The 18,179-nt window shown below is 35.5% G+C and overlaps 2 protein-coding genes across 2 annotated transcripts in view; one reads left to right on the top strand and one right to left on the bottom strand.

Annotated features, from left to right (window-relative positions):
- LOC110459636 (ADP-ribosylation factor-like protein 5B) overlaps positions 1-6,928 on the bottom strand; it is a 17,741-nt gene extending 10,813 nt beyond the window's left edge. Inside the window, exons 1-4 of the mRNA XM_021511984.1 lie at positions 6,717-6,928; positions 4,059-4,119; positions 2,819-2,966; positions 2,488-2,571 (exon numbers count right to left, since the gene is read on the bottom strand). Coding sequence (XP_021367659.1) covers positions 2,488-2,571; positions 2,819-2,966; positions 4,059-4,119; positions 6,717-6,762 — 339 coding nt within the window. The 5' untranslated portion in view covers positions 6,763-6,928. The remainder of the gene's footprint in view (positions 1-2,487; positions 2,572-2,818; positions 2,967-4,058; positions 4,120-6,716) is intronic.
- Positions 6,929-6,962: 34 nt separating this feature from the next.
- On the top strand, positions 6,963-10,196 carry LOC110459135 (EKC/KEOPS complex subunit LAGE3-like). The gene is made up of 3 exons (XM_021511240.1): positions 6,963-7,097; positions 7,900-8,028; positions 9,313-10,196. Exons 1-3 carry the CDS (start codon positions 7,069-7,071, stop codon positions 9,431-9,433), a joined length of 279 nt encoding a protein of 92 aa, XP_021366915.1. The 5' UTR covers positions 6,963-7,068; the 3' UTR covers positions 9,434-10,196.
- The last annotated feature ends 7,983 nt before the right edge of the window (positions 10,197-18,179 follow it).

Raw genomic sequence — 18,179 nt, 5'->3', positions numbered from 1 at the left:
CAGAGACGTATAATACAGAGATTGGCAACTTGCTCTTGGCCTTACCATTGGTCACTGGTATCGAGAGTTACGCTTCACCTGCGCCATATTGGATATGCGGTTCGCTGCATTCAACTCAAATCATAATTATGCCATGAGAAAACATCGCAAATCAACGTAACATTAAAACCGTACGTAGCTACAAAATGTAGCTGAGATTTCCATGCGGTTTGGGAGTGCTACATTGAATGTAAACTTGAATGATTAAGTTTAGAAAACCCCGAACATCGAAAAATTGCACATCGTGGCTGTGTTTACATATCGGTAATTATTCTGGCTTCAGGATAACACTATCTCCGTTTTTGTTCTTTAGACAATTTCAAAAAAGTTTTCAGAAATTAATTATATGATAATATTTCTAACCAGGAAATTTAAATGAGGTTGTTACAATACTTGCAAAGTTTCATAATTCAGCTGTGAAAAGACAGGTTTTTCTGAGAAATCAAGTTAAAATGGCGGCTCTGATTTTGAGGGTTATTTCTATCATGACAAATTTTGAACACTATCTCCGTTTTTTTTCTTTAGACAATTTCAAAAAAGTTTTCAGAAATTAGTTATATGATAATATTTCTAACCAGGAAATTAAAATGAGGTTGTTACAATACCTGCAAAGTTTGAAAATTGAGCTCTGAAAATACACTTTAAAAAAAACATGTGAAAATGGCGGCTGTGATGTGCGAGAGTTAATTCCTTTCATGACACCGGCACTCCTTTCTCGTTCATCTTTTTATTTCAAAAACGGATTCAGATATAACATTATATTTCTAACCAGCTTCTTTATATGATCCATATATCTAGGATAAGTGACATGTTGACACGAACTAACGAATACACGATCGAACTCTCACACAGGTAACTCACTGACCAGACTATCGTCACCAGGTCGATAAGCTGTCAAAACAAACACTCGTAGATCATGCGTGATTTTGCGAGATCAGCGAGAGTTGCCAATCTCTGTATTTATACGTCTCTGGCTCAGTCAATGATATTTGAACACACACATGTACAGGACTGGTACAGACAACTTGATTTACAGTCCCGTTATACACACTCAATTTTTCTTAACTTTTTGGGGGGATTTTGAAGTAAAACAAAATTACAAGAGACCTATAGGGGCCTTAATTATAAATGTAATAGCTCACCTGGAATTGCATTTTTTATTTAAATCCTACTGAATACGGTGCACATTTATCAAAAGAGTACCAGAAATGTAAGCTGTGATAAATTAAAACTAAATACGATGTGTGTATATAATATACCTCCAAGAGACAAATAACCCTCTTTCAGAGGTTATAATTGGATCTTAGAATATACCGTTAAAACCCATGTAATTTGCACACCTCTGTAATTTGCACAGGCACTTTTAGAGGCTGAAAATCCCCCAAAAAGCTTCTACTCGAATATTGTTATGTCAGTCTTAATCTCATTAGAGTTTATGTTTTATTGTTATCCCTCAACTAGCCGACTTTAAATAAATTTTATCTTGCCTCATTCTGATAGCAGTATTATCTCATTCTGAATCAGTAAATATCAGAGATCAACAAAAGCTTCGCTCTTTTAAGGCTTTGCCTTTTCATATTATTTGGTGTGCATATATGATTTATGTATATTCACCATATACATATTTGCTGTATGATATATTTTCTGTGTTGATATTTTCTGCACTAATCATTGTACATATCTTTGCAGAAATACAGATAAACAAGGTAATAATCATTACTGTATCACATATTTGCTGTACATATTTGAGGTGCTAAGATTTGCTTCATTTCCATGCATATACATATGTATTTGCTGTACTAATCATTGCACATACTTTTGCTCTACATGTATTTAAGGCTTTAATTTTTAATTGATTAATATGTATACATACAGTTGCTGTACAAATATTAACTGCATCCCTATTCACACGGTAATTATGGTACATATATTTACTATATACTAATATTTGTTATTTATAATGTACTAATATTTGTGGTTCCAATATGTGACCATACTGTAAAAACATTAAAAGTAAATTGTGTAAATAATAAAACAATATTAAAAACAGTAAAACCCTTTACCTATGTATGTAAGTCCATAAGGATACAAACCGTTCTAGTAGTCTTAATTACAACAATTATATCATGTTCAAAGAATATTTTTTCTTTATCTGTGTGAAAACCTCGGCTATATCTCTATGAGTAGGTCGGGGTACAGAGAAACAGTTGTCAACAACCTATAACGTTAATTCAATTTAAATAAAAGAAATAAAAAAAATTTGAAATGTACATGTTAAGACAGCTATGATGTACCAGGTACGTAAAATGTATTTAAGTTAGGAGAGGGCTTTATTAAGTTGTAAGAAGTTGTGCCCAATCCTTTTTGTCTTTTTCAAGGCAATAAAAAATTGGTTAAACCAATAAAAGTTTCAGTAGTTTCCTATTATAAAGATGTTGTGTAACTTACATCATGATTGAGCATTTTATACAGTTCCTCCTTCGTTATAGATAACCGCTCCCTGTCCGTGCTGTCTATCACCAGTATCACAAACTGTTCAACAAACAAGTATCAAATCATTAGTATACGTAATGGAAACTGTTATTATCATAAATAAGATGAAATTGATATCTGACCTTTTACCTCACACACATGCATATTTGAGTATATTTCACGCTTGGGTTGAAATTCAGAGTATTTTTTATGTTTCCTGTGTGGTATACGCTCATGAAAAAAATCAAAATATTCACTTACTTATGAAATATGAGAATATCCTCAATGTTAATACATAAATACTGACCTGAGCATTTGTATAGTATGTATTCCAGGACGACCGGAGTGTTTCCTGTCCACCAATGTCCCACATGAGGAAGTGGATGTTTTTCCATACTACCTCCTCTACGTTACTGCCGATAGTTGGGGATGTGTGCACCACCTCATTCATTAAACTGCAACCAATAACACAGTTCAGTTGTAATTTACTGTAGACAGATCTGCACCTATTTTCTCTAAGTTCTGTTAATAAAATCCCATTTAATTCTAAGCCATCAACTAATTTATATATTTTAATGATTTCTGCATAGCCGAAGATTTCTCTTTTATGGCTGGGACTCGTGACGATATCATCTTACTGGGAGTTTTGGAAATAATTATGACCTCATCATACGAAGGAGGCATCGAGGGAATCTATCAAATTCTTGTAAGGCTATAGAGCTAGCACTCCACAAACTAGAAAATATTTACATGAATGTCCCTTCCCTCACCCCTAAAGCCACATGGCAACTATATAACTGCCTCAGGTTTATTCACCACCGCAAAATAAAAAAATAAAAATTGCATATTTGTCAGGGATTAATGCAGAAATAGAAAATTGGTATCCTTTTTTCGAAATAGGGGAAAATATGCGCTGTAGCTAGATGCATGACCCATCCAGCAAGGGCTGCTGGCCATGGCCATGGCCAGAGCCAGGGGAGAGTACATGGAGTAGATCTTTGATTTTGTTTCTCCCTGTTCAATATAGATTATAAAATATCAGCAGTGACAATTATCAACAGGGAAATTTATTTTAATCATTCAGTTGTGGAACTGATGGCAAATATAAAAAGAATGGAACCAAGACAGATATTTATGTGGTAGTATTTAGTTACAAGCGGGTGAACTTTTAACTGAAATAGGGGAAAATAAAGCTTAAATAGGGGAAAATAAAGCTTAAATAGGGGAAAATAAAGCTTAAATAGGAGAAAATAATGCCAATATTGTAGAGGCGAACTGGCACATATATATTCGGCCATAAAAAAGGTGATATGCTAACTAGCTATATGGAGCTACTCAAATTGCATTGTTTTCCAATATGTTTCATTTACCATCACAAGAAATTCTGATGTTTTTAATTATAATTAGACATTAAATGTATAGTTAGATTAAATTGTATATTATATTTGGAGAAGACAAATTTTAAGTTTTGAACTTGTGTCTAATCCCATTTGTATTTTGCAAATAAGATATGTTCAAACCAATATATATTTTGTATGATAACTTACAACTGATATAAAATGGTTGTCTTCCCTGCATTGTCTAGGCCAACAATGATAACCTTATGTTCTGAAATTAAAACAAGACAAAAATTGAATTTCAAAACATATTAGTTTATAGTGTATACCTATCATATGAATATAAGGCAAACTAAAAAACATGATATCCATATAGAGGAGTCTAGAGTGATTTTGCAATTGACTTTCCCAAAATTTAGGGTGCTATATGCAAGACAAAGCATGAATACTTTTATTGGGAATAAAATTAAGAAGGGAAAATACATTATGTGTAAACCCAGGGACTACAAATCTATATTGCTGACATATAACATACATTTTGTTGTCTCAATTATAAGTGCTCTAGATCTGATCATGATCGGTTGAATTGATTGGTATTTCATTAATATACACATTCATAGTGTTTTTCGATATGATACACAGAAATTGTTAAATAAAAATTGGCACATAATTAATCTAGGGTGGGGTAGGGGCGCTTCACTTTACCATAATGGTGAAATGAAGGGTTTTAGCATATATTTTTTATTTGACTTTTTTAAATGTATTATGTATATATATATCATGATAAAATTAATTATACAAGAAGGTTCATATTATTTTTTCCATCAACACGACTTGAATGGTCTTCATTATACTTGTTCAGTACACAGACTGTTATTATAATTACAATGTATTACCTGGTCATGAGAGAGCTTCACAGGTACAAGTACTGTGCATGTATTGTATAATTAGGATTAGAGTGTCCAACAATTTTCAGGAGTGGTGTGACTGGGTTTCAAGTTACCAGACATTTTAACAATGTGGCATTGTGCAGTTTCGAAGGATCAGTTTGTACTATGCACGCAATAATATCCTTATATATCAACAGTAAAGGTATCTTCAATATTATTGTGCCAGTGCAATTTTAACCATTGTTTTGACAGTAGCTACTACAGACTGGTTAACTTTCATATTAATACACATAAATACACTGTAGGGTTACAGGGTATACATGTTATGTAAACGCATGTACAGATCGATATCTATATATGGCTGTCGGTCTTTTAAAAAATTAAAATTACTCATCCACTTATGACTAAAGTCTTTTTTTTATCTCCTGCAGCTGATTATATCATTTCTGCTTAATATGTGCACATACATATATATATATTGGCATGGTCTTTTCCTGAGATGAATCTTAAAATGTTTAGATTTCAATTGCAAGTCTAATAATACTTTATATAATTCAAAAATGATATATATATATAGGCAAACATTTGATATATGATGAAAACAACAAATAATTGTTTCTTCTCACATATACTCTCTAAAAATAGATGGTTTAAGGTTGATGAATAGCTTTGATTCTTTTGTCAGCTTTTCATGAAAACACTACTGACGGGTAACATAAGCATGATCTTTCAAGAATAAGTATTTTAATCCCTTTCATTTATATTGTACTTATATATTAAATTCAAATGGATAGATATATGTAGCTTTTACATTCAAATTAACCTGACCAAGAAATAAATTAATCTTTCACATTCTGCATGGTTTCTTTCAGCTCATGACAAATTTTAAATAAATAATTGTTTTAGATAAGTATTTTATATATATAGTGAAACAGTTGTTTTGTTAGAACAATTTTATAATGTTATTTATCTTTTTTTTATGTGTGGATATTTATATACCAGTTTAGTCGACATAAATACTATAGTATAAGGGGGAAGCAATCAGGAACTGCTGTCAGAGTTTGAATTTGGCATTTATAAGTTTACGATGTACACAATATTGGTTCCCAAAGATATAGAAAGTCTTGTTAAACAAGTAGCCTCTTGAATTTTTATTTCTACTGTACAGTTTCATCATTTGATATGTATTTAAATCAAAATTGACAGGTGAATTAAATATAGATTATTTACATCAGAATTGTTTTTGGTCTTTTCCATGGTAACTAGATTTTAGATACACTAACACATCATATATATATAGGAGAGCATGTTTACTTTGGGTATACTGGGTTTAAGTTTAAAATACTGATGATAATTATAAATATAATCCGATATCTTTCTGCTTGCAAATTAAAGATATCAGAATGTATCTAGGGGAAAATATTGTAAGCAACTTTAACTGGTTTATGATTGTGACATTTTCATTTCCATTTTGGGCCTTCTGTTTCTCTGCTGGTACAGAATTCAAGAATATATTGTACACTTCAGGTAGTGATATTAGGTGTGGTTTAATTCAAATACACATATACTAGACCTACTATGCACAGGAGTTTATGATGGACATAGAAATTTTATTATCTTTGTAATAAAAAGATTGCGCAAAACATATACTTCAATTGATTAGCCCTGTTTTATCACTTATCATTTAAGTACTAGTAATGCCAGTTTGATGATGACTGATCTTCATGACTTATTCACCGATTCTTCAACCCAGTTCAGCTAATTTCAAGACATGTCGACACTCACACCGATAACACCAATGGTATTTACGGCATTGAAACATTTTTTTGATAACGCCCATCCATCTGATTATTTGTTATCATAAGTTCAGTTATTCTCAAATCAAATGCCCTCAAGCTTTTTCAATGTATCGCTTGACTAACACCAAGACATGTGTACATAGGACATTTTTAAAGTCCTTTCTTCCTTCTCAACTTACCTTCGTTCGTAAAAAGGTTCCAGAGTCTTGTGAACAGTAGGCCCATGTTTTGAATAAAAAGTGAAAAACTATATATTGACGAAGGGTATGAAGTCTTAGGTATGATATCTACATCACATCATGTCCAAATATTATGATAGGTACACAAATTCATCACAATTCCACAGATATCCGTCTTTGGTGACTCAAACAAGCTGTTGACACGAGACACCGGAAATACCGTATTGCGCATGTGTATGGGGAATACCATTTATATCCGGCCTTATGGAAATTTATCTCCTTCGGCTTCATGTGGACGACACCGTCACTAAATAACAGACAAATTACCAAAATATGGTGAATTGATATCAAGATGGAGCAGAAATCAGAATACCTGTCCATGTAATATTTAAAATTGATCTGAAATTGGCATCATGATTCTAAAACATACAAAAATAACAATACATGTTACTGTTTAGTCCAAACACATCATGACATGGTTTCTAAACCACTTTAAAATAGACTGGTTTTTACCAAAAGTGAACCGATTTTGTAATGCAAGTATTGGAAAAAAGTTCTGGTTCAATAAGCATCCAGATAGATGCTGTGAGTCTTGAATCCTTCAAGTCTCACTTGGCCGCAAAGGAATAATATTCTGAACACTTGTTTTTTCAACTGCACAATTCACAAACTATTCTTATCAAGTTTTAAACTATGCACCTTAACTTAGCGCATCGCACAACAAGTGGCAGAATTATCAACTGATTGATGGTGGCCACCAAGTGGTAGAAGTAGAAGATAATTGAACCCTCTGCAGTGGCGGATCCAGAGGGTTTTTTTGGGCTTCAGGAAACCCCCCACCCCGAGAATTTTCTTTAAAAATCATGTATTTTCACCATTTTCCTCAATTTTTCCCCACATGGAAACCCCCCCAGATAGGTCTCTGGATCCGCCACTGCTCTGATAATGACATATCGACGATATTCCAATTAACATTTGAATTAAAGTTTGGAATTAGGATATATATTGAACTTCTACTTTAGTCATGAATGTGGTACATAGAGACGTTAACGAAGTGTGTTATAATCAAGGCAAGCCTGATGTCTCCATGAAAATAATCTATCAGCATTATTATTAACATGACATGTCAATTAATCAGTCCATTTTTGAAGAATTTAACTAATGAAATATTTATCATTTTCAGAAATCTTTGTGTGCCCTTTCCATCCAAAGAGGAGGCCACTATTGCCTATGGGTCTCTAAGTGTGGATAAGGAGCCTAAAAGGGGAGGTGGAAAAAAGTCCATGGTAGTCAAGGATAACCAACTCCATGTGTAAGAATTATGTTACTCGTACATATGATTCATGAATGTAACCTTCACAATTAGCACTTCTTTAGTGAGTACTTATATAAGTCAAGAATGACTAAGGTTATTTTGATAAAATTTGACACGATTCAGAAGGTGTGGCTCCTTTTAATGGGGCAGATTAATGGGGTTCAATATTGGAAATAAATTCCTACGTACTACTCCTTTAGTACTGAGACTTTGAGATTTTAACCACTTTTGAAATGTCGGTCCTTATAGTCCTATGGGTCTCAATGTTGTATAAGTGGATGCGAACCCCTAGAGTGGTAGGGCACATATATAATTCATGTAGGAATTTTTGTGTAGAGTGGCACATGTTCTTAAAACCAGTCAAGTTCCAGACTCACTGAGTGAACAAGAGGAATCAAATGTACCATGTATTTTGCTTGTTATGAAAGGGCTTAGAGGTGGGGCCAAGAAGGCAATATTTTCTGTGCTCCTTTCAGTAATTTCTCCTTTGATAAATATTTACCATATTTGGTTGGAATTAGTATACTCTCATGTACTGGTAATGACTACAAAATGTACAAACAGAGAGGCTGATCCCTTTTGACTGAAGGACAGTGTCAAAAATGTTGAGATCCCCACCCTTTAGTATATATTTATAATATCTGGGCATTATTAAAGAGACATATGTACATGCTGGCCCCAGGGGACTAGATCTTGGGAGATCATTTTGAAACAGTTGAGACACCGACTAAGCCCATATATAACCATCCAAGGGTCATAACATGGAACCAATGGAGATCCCAACTAATTGCCATATACATAATGTTTATACAAACTTTGTCTTTGAGAACTAGGAATTGTTTATCGTGTAAAGAAAAAACACACTGTAATCTTGGTTGGTGTATTTTGAATGTTAAGGTCTTTAAAAGTCCTCTCTCCCTCCTCCTGAACACATTTAAATCAAATCAGGTGTCTTTGGACTAGGTATCTAACATGGTATAAATGAAGGGTGTTATCCTCCTGGGTGCTGAACAGCAGAGCCCAAAATAGGGGAAATACTACATTTAAAGAGAACATTTTTGTCTTGATTGTTTGAATACAAGTGATGCAGATCCTCTTGGCTTCTTGTTATTGTTGTAGCAAAATTGTAACAATGTCCATCTAAGCATGCTTTGACCTCTTTCCCTTTTGCCACTTTATACATCTTTGTTACTAGTCTCTAAGTCCGTCAAGTTTGACAGGAAGTTTCACATTTTACAATTTAGTTGTGTAATGTAATTTGCTTATTTTTTGTGATTGCAGTCATTTTGAAGCAAAAGAAGCAAGACTGTTACGTGTCAGTGTGAATTCCTTTTTCGAATACCTGAATTTAGTGGTACAGACTATGGATCAATTTGGACCCCCTTTGCCAGCCACTACATAGTAGATCAGGATGACCGGAGGTCCGGTATCTGTGTCACATTTGACGACACATCTTGGCAGCAGCGAGAAATCTCAGCGAAAATGATTCATATTAGACATTTCATAATTGTTCACGAGTGTTTGTTATTTCATGACCATGGGAAAATTGGGTGTGGACATAGACTCAACCTGTCAGTCATGCAGCAATTGAAGAGACTATTGGATGTGTCCTTTGCTTACAAACTCAAATAGCATATTTCTGCAGGACAGAAATATTGTGGAGTGTTTTAAGGTTAATTATATTGAAAGGTGTTTCAATTGTTCTTTTTAATGCTCAAAGTACCATCGAAACAACATTTTGCAGGGGTGGAATTAACCGCTAGCTCGTGGCAGGTGGTTTTCTGGGCGGACCTGTAGGTTTTTCAACAAGCTTTCCCGCAGGGCCAGTAGCTATTTTGGAAAGGATTTGGGGCATTTATGGGTTCTTTTCGGTCTCATAAAAATTAAAAAATATAACCTTGAATTGATTTATCAACTTCTGTTATAAACATCATATATTGGTTAATTGGGGCTATCTTTCTTGGTGCAGAATATTTTCAAAGTGCATGCGTTAATACCCTACCATAGCAACAAAATTGTGTTGCTATGCAGAAATAGCCAAAGTATGATGTTTTGGGACAGTTAGCATGCAGAAAGGAAAACCTCTGTAAGTGACAAACAAGAATTCCTTTCTATAAATGAACACTGGTATGACAATGTTCAAGCATGTCAGATATTTATTTGTTTGGTCCATGCGGAGGCTTTCAAAATTTGAAAAGGGTTTAATTGAAGTGCTTTTAAATGGCAAATTTTCAATGTGAATAGCACACAACAGACGAAATGTAAGCATTTTACTATGAAAATTGTGGATTTACACCTCTCTTTGTTATGCCATCTCCAATACCAGTTGTTTAATTTGAAGTTTCATATTTGCATACTTCATTTATTCAAGATAACGTATATATATAGCAACAAATTCAAAATCCCTGATGAGGCCAGAAATGACCCTTAAAAACCCTAGTCCGTATCTAAAATTTAAACAGATTAAAAAAGCTTTATTATAAGCCCAGAATGCACCACAGAGCTTCTAGATTTAAAAAAAATCTGGGGGAGCATGCCCCTGCCCACCTCCCCATATCAACCCATGTAATATGACCTATTAGCCTTGTAATTGGTTGTAAGTTTCAATTGTTTAATTCACTGGTGTCAAAATGTTGACTTTTAACATTTAAAAGTTGCATGAAATTTGTCGTTTAACACGAATAAATGACACAAATCTTGATTATGTGGTAAAAAGGATCTTACAATCGTTTTCATTTCATATGAAATTTATGAAACTTGTCACAATTTTTTTCATTTTAGCTCGCTAAATTGAAAAATTCTTAGACTTGTTTCATTAATCTCATATGAAATGGAAAAGGATGTAAGATCCTATATATATGATCAAGCATAATTGCAAGAGATCCAAAAATCTGTCCATTATCATCAAAATCATTTGTTTTGATGTTATGTTTCATCAGGGTAAAGGAGGTAAAAAAGAATAAATACTAAGTGCTAATTGCGTGTGGATTTGGTTAAATTTAATATTTTACTGTACCTATAGCATATGTACAAGTTCGTAATAGAAGTTCAGTATAACTTTCGGAATTTCAGATTCTTTTTTTGAAGAAATGGCATTAAATATTTGTTATGCTTAAATCAAGTTTCATTATACTGACTTGCCGTCATCAACTTTCCTTCAAACCACTTCTTCTGGAGAATCAAAGGCCTAGAATCATGATATTTGACTGGTAGCTTTCCAGGTTGGGGCCTGACAAAGTTTACTACTAAAAATGATCTTGACTATCTTTCAAGGTCACAGAGGTCAAATATGTCAAAAACTTTAAATAACTTATTCTTAAAACCAAAAAGGCTATGTGTCATTGTATTTGGTTGGTAGCTTCCTTTGATAGAGCCCAACAAAGGTTCTGAACAAAAACGACAAATGACTTACTTTCAAAGTCAGAGATCAAATATTTCAAAAAATTCAAACGACTTCTTGTGAAGAACCATAAGGCCTAGAAACATGAAATGTTGCTGGTAGCTTCATTTATGGAGCCCAACAAAGTTTTTGAACAAAAATGTCCTTGACCTTTCATGGTGACAAAGGTAAAAAAAACTTCAAATGACCTCTTCTGAAGAACCCAAAGGCCTAGGCTCATGATATGTGTTGAGCTTGAGCTTCCTCAGATAGAGTCAATAGAGTTTGCAAAGAAAAGCGACCTTGAAATACTTTGTAGGTCATAGAAGTCAAATATGACAAAAACTTATAAAACTTCTTCTGAAGTAGCAAAAGGTCTAAGATCAAGACATTTGGCTTGTAGATTTGTGATATAGAGGCTGATGAATTTTATGACCTAGTTACACTGACTTAGTTTCAAGGTAAAAGAGGTCAAATATGTCCAAAACTTCAAACGACTTCTGCTGAAGAACTGAAAAATCATAATATTGAGCTGAAAGCTTCCCTGGTTGGAGTCATACAAAAATTGCAAATTACCAATTATATTGCATCCCTTCCCTATAACATACAATTGAAGAGACAAATTTATACATGCTACAAGGATTGGTTCAGGGATCCAGCCCAACCCCTTGTGGCTTACTTGTTGGATCATAACAGAACCAGTTCAGATCACCTTCATATTATCAAATATACAATTCGTAACCATGAAGAGATGACTACTTTCATGCTACTATGATTGAACCTTAGGTCATGCCCCATCCTATTGTAAAGGAAGAATTGAGATCACTACCATATAAACATATTTTAATTTGGTGGGCATGGAGAAACAAATGTCAGTCAGATCCTTAGTGTGATTGAATCTTTGCTACAGCTTATATTTTTTTGCGCTATTTGATTAAAGTGTACAGTAGTTAACAGGTTTTAAATTAGAATAGAATGTCCAGGTGAGCTATCAAGGCCCCTGGGCCTCTTGATTTGGAATTCTAGTTATATTATCTACTAAAATATACTTAGGAAATTGATAAATTGTGTTCTGAAAAACCAGAAATCGATAAACATTTCACATTTACCTCTGTCAGATCACTGAATCCATATAAGAACTACTTCGGTAAAGTTTTGACGTTTTGAGCATCTTCACCACTGGTAATATTGATCAGAAATGATGCAGACAATGTATTGATATATTTCTGAAATCCAAAACGGCCGATATGGCCGCCACCTTTGAAGAAAAATAAATATTCTTCTCAAACTCAGACTGTCAGATTTAGCTGACAATGTGTATTGCACCATAGTTAATTTTCTGTCAACAGTTTACATTTTAAACGTGTTTACTTCCACCACAGTGATTTACTCAAGACTTACCAGGAAAGGTCCCTGTGTCATGTAATCAAATGTTGTTTTGGGTTAGTCCATGGTGGTCATCTAGAAAAATGCATTTTTATCAATTTCTTAAGTCTGTCTTCCAATTTTTGCATAAACTCGGTAGGAATAACTGAACTGCTAGCTCACGAAGAGATTTAATTTGTTTGGGGTGATTTCATTTATTGGGGGTTAAATTAAATTCAAAATGGCGGCTATCAACCAACTTAGAACCTGTTGCACAGTAATTTGCTTAAACTTTTCAAATTCTAACAGCTGGAGTTACATTATAAAACATTCCTGAAACCAAGGAATCAAATATATGAAGAGAATGATGTGCCCCCAGTAAGCTGAGGGATGGATCATAAGAGTTCGGGAAAATCGGGTTACATGTACTTGTAAATGTTTTTATTTTTTGGTGTCCTCACCGTATGCAAAATGGAACCCATCACATACACATTTATTGTATTTTCGGATCGGTAATCGGAATCTCTTCAGTAATCCTATTACCTAAAGATCTCCAAACATGATACACAAAATGAAAATAATTGCTACAATGATCCATGGAAAGTTTTATATCAAGAATTAAACCCCTAAAAACCCTGTAAGCTGTACGTTTTCATCAACGAGAACGGTGTTGCAATGTTTGGTTAGGTTTAATTTTGTTTAACGTCCTATTAACAGCTAACGTTATTTAAGGACGTGCCTCTGTGTGCAGTGTCGTGTATGCGTGTATGCAGGGGGCAGAGTATGTTGCCTCCTTGTGATAGCTCGAATCTGATGCCGACTTTATAGTGCTATCTCACCGAAATGCCAATCACATTCCGCCCGGTCATCTTATACTGACAAGGGGTGAACCAGTTGCAATTTCCCTAAAAGCTGAACGTCAAGCAGGGAATAACAACTACCATTATTATTTTTAAGGACTTTGGTATGTCCCGGCCTGGGAACAGAGCCCATTTCCTTCCTCAGCCGGGCGAACGCTCAACATAAATGCCAAAAGTGGAGTGTTGCCAAGCAAAGCGCTAGGAAATAAAAGGTAGTTAGAAGAAGAAAGATAAAAATACCAAAAATTGCAATGGGTGCAGCAGATCTACGTGGTCACCTTTGTGTCCCCAAATAGAGGACACCAAAGCAATTCCACAATTCTGCAGGAGGTCCCCATATCAGTCGTCTCCTACGATACATGCATTTCTCATTTGGCCCGGAATGTATGAGGAAACCAGATTAACCAGAAAAACTCACGTTTTCGCTCAGATGACTTCGTTGTAAGCTAGCTAGTAGCTGGTGGTGATGTATATCATGTTCTTTTCTTTTCATGTATGCTGTACACACGCGTACTAATTTGACTTCTGGTTGCTAGCTATTTACAATTACAGGTTCATTTCTGTATCTGGTAGGGTTGGAGTATTCTCGATCGTGTTACCGGTTTCCGCGCACTTAAGAAGCGACCGCGATTTCGTACTCATATCAACAGAAAACTGTTGAAATTACGGATGACTGTCATAAATATGTAAACAATCTACTATTGGAAACAAAAAACTAGCAACATAAAACTGTATTTTAAAGAAAAACAGAACAAACAATTTTTAACAAATTTCACCCGTCTGAACAGGGATGAAGTAGCCGTTATATGTTTCCGTGTGTCTATTTTGATTTACTGTTCAAAGACAGATAACTCGAATACACTATTAAGAAATTCTCTTCAGTGACCTGCAAGAACAAAAGCTCCGTTTGGAATAAAAAAAAAAACAATCTTTGATCGTCAAATTAATTATCAAAACCATTTTTTTTTTAATTTCACATTTTTAATTGATTTTTCAATATGTCAACTTGAACGAATTCATGTAATTTTATAATTTTATTTATTTAATTTATTTAGTTATAATATAGAATCTGTTATTATTTTTTTCTGAAGTCTTATATCGGTTTTGGTTGATGGTAAGTTATTTCTCACTTTGTTCTGTTAAAAATTGGTGAAAATGGGTCAAGTTCATTGCATTACAAGGTTTTCGTTTCATTGAAAACACTGGTTATCGATATAAGAATGTCTCCTTGGCTCTTCGGAAACACGGCTGCCGGTGACACGACATTTTCGTACGTTTGTCAGACAGCAAAATAGACCGGTTCATGAATGAAATATATCACCGTTTTTTCAGGTATGGGCTCATTTTGAGCAAGATAAAAAGTGCATTAAGCAAAACTGCATATGTATGCGTGGTTTTTTAATCAGTGATTATTTCTTATGTTTTTCGGACGAACTTCCGGTATTTTTTGTGTCAGTTTACAGACGATGGCCAAACGTCTAAAATATCCTTGTGTTGTGTCCAGCAGGTCACGTAGTTACGAGATAAAGCTGTCGTTGACATAGATCAGGAACAGTATTGGTCCTAAATCACTCCCTTGGGGGACTCCACTTGTTACTGGTTTCAGGTTTGAGGTTGTACCATTGATCGTTACTCGTTGTGGTCTGGTAGGTGACCAAAACCCTTTTCACGTTCAACCAGGAATTCAATAATTCTTATGATTTCCTCTTCGATTTCATTTTTTTCAAATTCAAGAGACAACAGTAGCTGGAGAACCACCACCGACGCGCAGTGAATGATCACGACTGTGGACCCCCATCCTGAAGTGTACCGAGCAAGGGGTCAAACTACAATGATGAATGGCCTCGGCTGAGGATGTTGGCGGTGAAGCAGCATCAACAACATTGCTGTATGTAAGTAAGTTTTCCAACTGGACAACCAGTGACGGCTAGGGAAGACTGTCTGACAACCAAGAATAGATTGGTTACATCTCGAAAGACGTGGCATCCAGGGAAGACTTGAAGCGGGGTGTGAAGGGTCGGCACTCCAACACACAGTTCCTGCGAGGGGACACCTTAGCAAGCTACATGTACAACACAGTCTAACAAGTAACATCCACAGGGTCTTCCGAGAAGGGGGGGGGGGGGGTGTAAAAGATCAAGCAAATCAGATTCAACGGTAACGAAACGGCTTATTCAACGGACATTGACTGGAATACCGGCAGAAACAAAGTGCCATTGCGGGAAGGTATACATACAGCTGACGATCAGCTGGCGATTTTGGGTCGACTTAGGGTTCATTACCTGATATCTCCGACGTACAGGACAGCTAAGTCTTAAAATTTTGCCTATGTGGTTAAAAATACAGCTTCTTTGGATTGTGTGTGAAAAAAACACGATAGTTCGCGTGACATCGCACAATACACGCGCTTTGGCGAGAAATGGTCGGCAACCAGTACTGGTGATACGGCAGACCAAACAACGTAAAATAGTAACTTACAGCGAACAAAACTTACGACTTATAAAAACACATTAGTTAACTTACTTAAATCCCCAGCCCTTGTTTGTATCCGCCATGTTGACTATCTGTGTCAATTCTGATGCACTTGCACGTTATTTTAACGGCGTGACCCAGAGTACAGGATTTCCGAAAATGTGTGTTCCGAAGTTGGGGATGGTTAATTTATGGGAGTAAACTACGATTTTGAGAATAATAATGTACTCGCCCAATGATTTATTTTTGAGCCAGTAACTATCCATCTTTTGACAATTTCTAGTCGCCCAATCAAGGTGTTGGTCGCGACCAGGCGACCGGCTTTGTCCTACGCTGTGGCGGGGAAGAAGCATTACAACATTTCTGTATGTAAGTTAACTTTGGCCTTTGTTATGCGTTTCACAAATATGCTCAAAATAATTTACAACGATATATATTGAAATTGCATTTTCTTGGAAACGACAGCTCTCATCATAAGAGAAGTTCTGGTTTGGTATAAGGTATGTAAAGAGTCGAGAAATCCGATAGATCAGAGACCGACATGCCAGTTCGGGAGAAGCTGTGTCCAGCCGAGAGGCTTATATCTCGTTCATGTCATGAATATATATATTAATATCCTTTGTGAGATGAGTCAGTTATTTGCTTCTGTTTGTTTAGGGTGTATGACCTCGCAACTAAGATAGGAGGACGGAAAGTTAGAGCAACATAAACATGATTACAATAAACGGAAATCGAGACGTTATTTTCTTTGAAAGGGACTATGTCTCCACTGCAAGTTCCTCTATAAGCATTACCAGGAGAAATTGCGTTCATAGAGCTATGAACGCAATTCTATCAGCGTCATTTTGAAGTTTCGTCTCCCGTCTCGATGAACATGAGACAACCGTTAGTATAAAACATTTTGGTGACGTAAGGCTGTTTCAGGAACCATGTTCTTGCCGGTATGAAAATGGAACAAATGCCGTTCAATCCCTATATAAATGATCGTAAAAAATATTGTTAGAAAAATCACAAAACAAAACTTACATGTTCTCTTAATCACAATAATTAAAAGCGTAATTTATTGTTTGAAACAGTCCAAAAAAATACTTTAAGTGCATAACTCTTTATTTTTAGTCCGTATATATACATGTATGTATACATGTTACGAGTATGACGTCACAACCTTCCTGACATAATTTTGGTAATGGCTGACGTACACCGCCTATGGATAAGAGTTTTTCTAACAGAACCTGTAGACCGTGAATTATATCACCACAGAAATATTGTAGATGGACCGAAAAATATGCCAGAAAGAGATGCTTTGCCTATATATCTATTGTGTTTTTCTATTCTCTGTTTTCGTTACAGCTGACAGTAGAGTACACGAAAGTACCTCGCTTGCCCAAAACCTGTTGAAAGGTTTTCATGGAAAGAAAACGTATGGGAGTTGCGTCTTAATTTGATTTTTTTCCAACACATATTTATTATCTATCTATATGCATGCTTGCATTATGTTGTCAAACTTTTTAAAGTCAGAACTAAATAACTCATACAGTCGTCTGTCCCGTCATGTAATCCTCAGGCTGTAAAGTTCTGTCCTGTAATCGTCACACTGTACAGTGCCGTCCTGTTATCGTCACGCTGTACAGTCCCGTCCTGTAATCGCCACAATGTACAGTCCCGTCCTGTAATCGTCACGCTGTACAGTACCGTCCTGTAATCGACACACTGGATAGTTCCGTCCTGTAATCGTCACACTTGAGTAGTCTCGTCCTGTGATCGTCACACTTGATACTTCCTACCTGTAATCGTCACACTTGATAGTCCCGACCTGTTATCTTCACTCTTGATAGTCCCGTCCTGTAATCGTCACACTGTATAGTCCCGTCCTGTGATCGTCACACTGTATAGTCCCGTCCTGTGATCGTCACACTTGATAGTCCCGTCCTGTGATCGTCACACTTGATAGTCTCGTCATGTAAACGTCACACTTGATAGTCCCGTCCTGTAATCGTCACACTGTATAGTCCCGTCCTGTGATCGTCACACTGTATAGTCCCGTCCTGTGATCGTCACACTTGATAGTCCCG

This window comes from Mizuhopecten yessoensis, unplaced genomic scaffold (genome assembly GCF_002113885.1).
Source record: "Mizuhopecten yessoensis strain PY_sf001 unplaced genomic scaffold, ASM211388v2 scaffold1313, whole genome shotgun sequence".
In the NCBI taxonomy this organism is placed as follows: Eukaryota; Metazoa; Mollusca; class Bivalvia; order Pectinida; family Pectinidae; genus Mizuhopecten; species Mizuhopecten yessoensis.
Note: the sequence above shows the minus strand (reverse complement) of the source record. Positions and strands in the feature narration are given on the sequence as shown.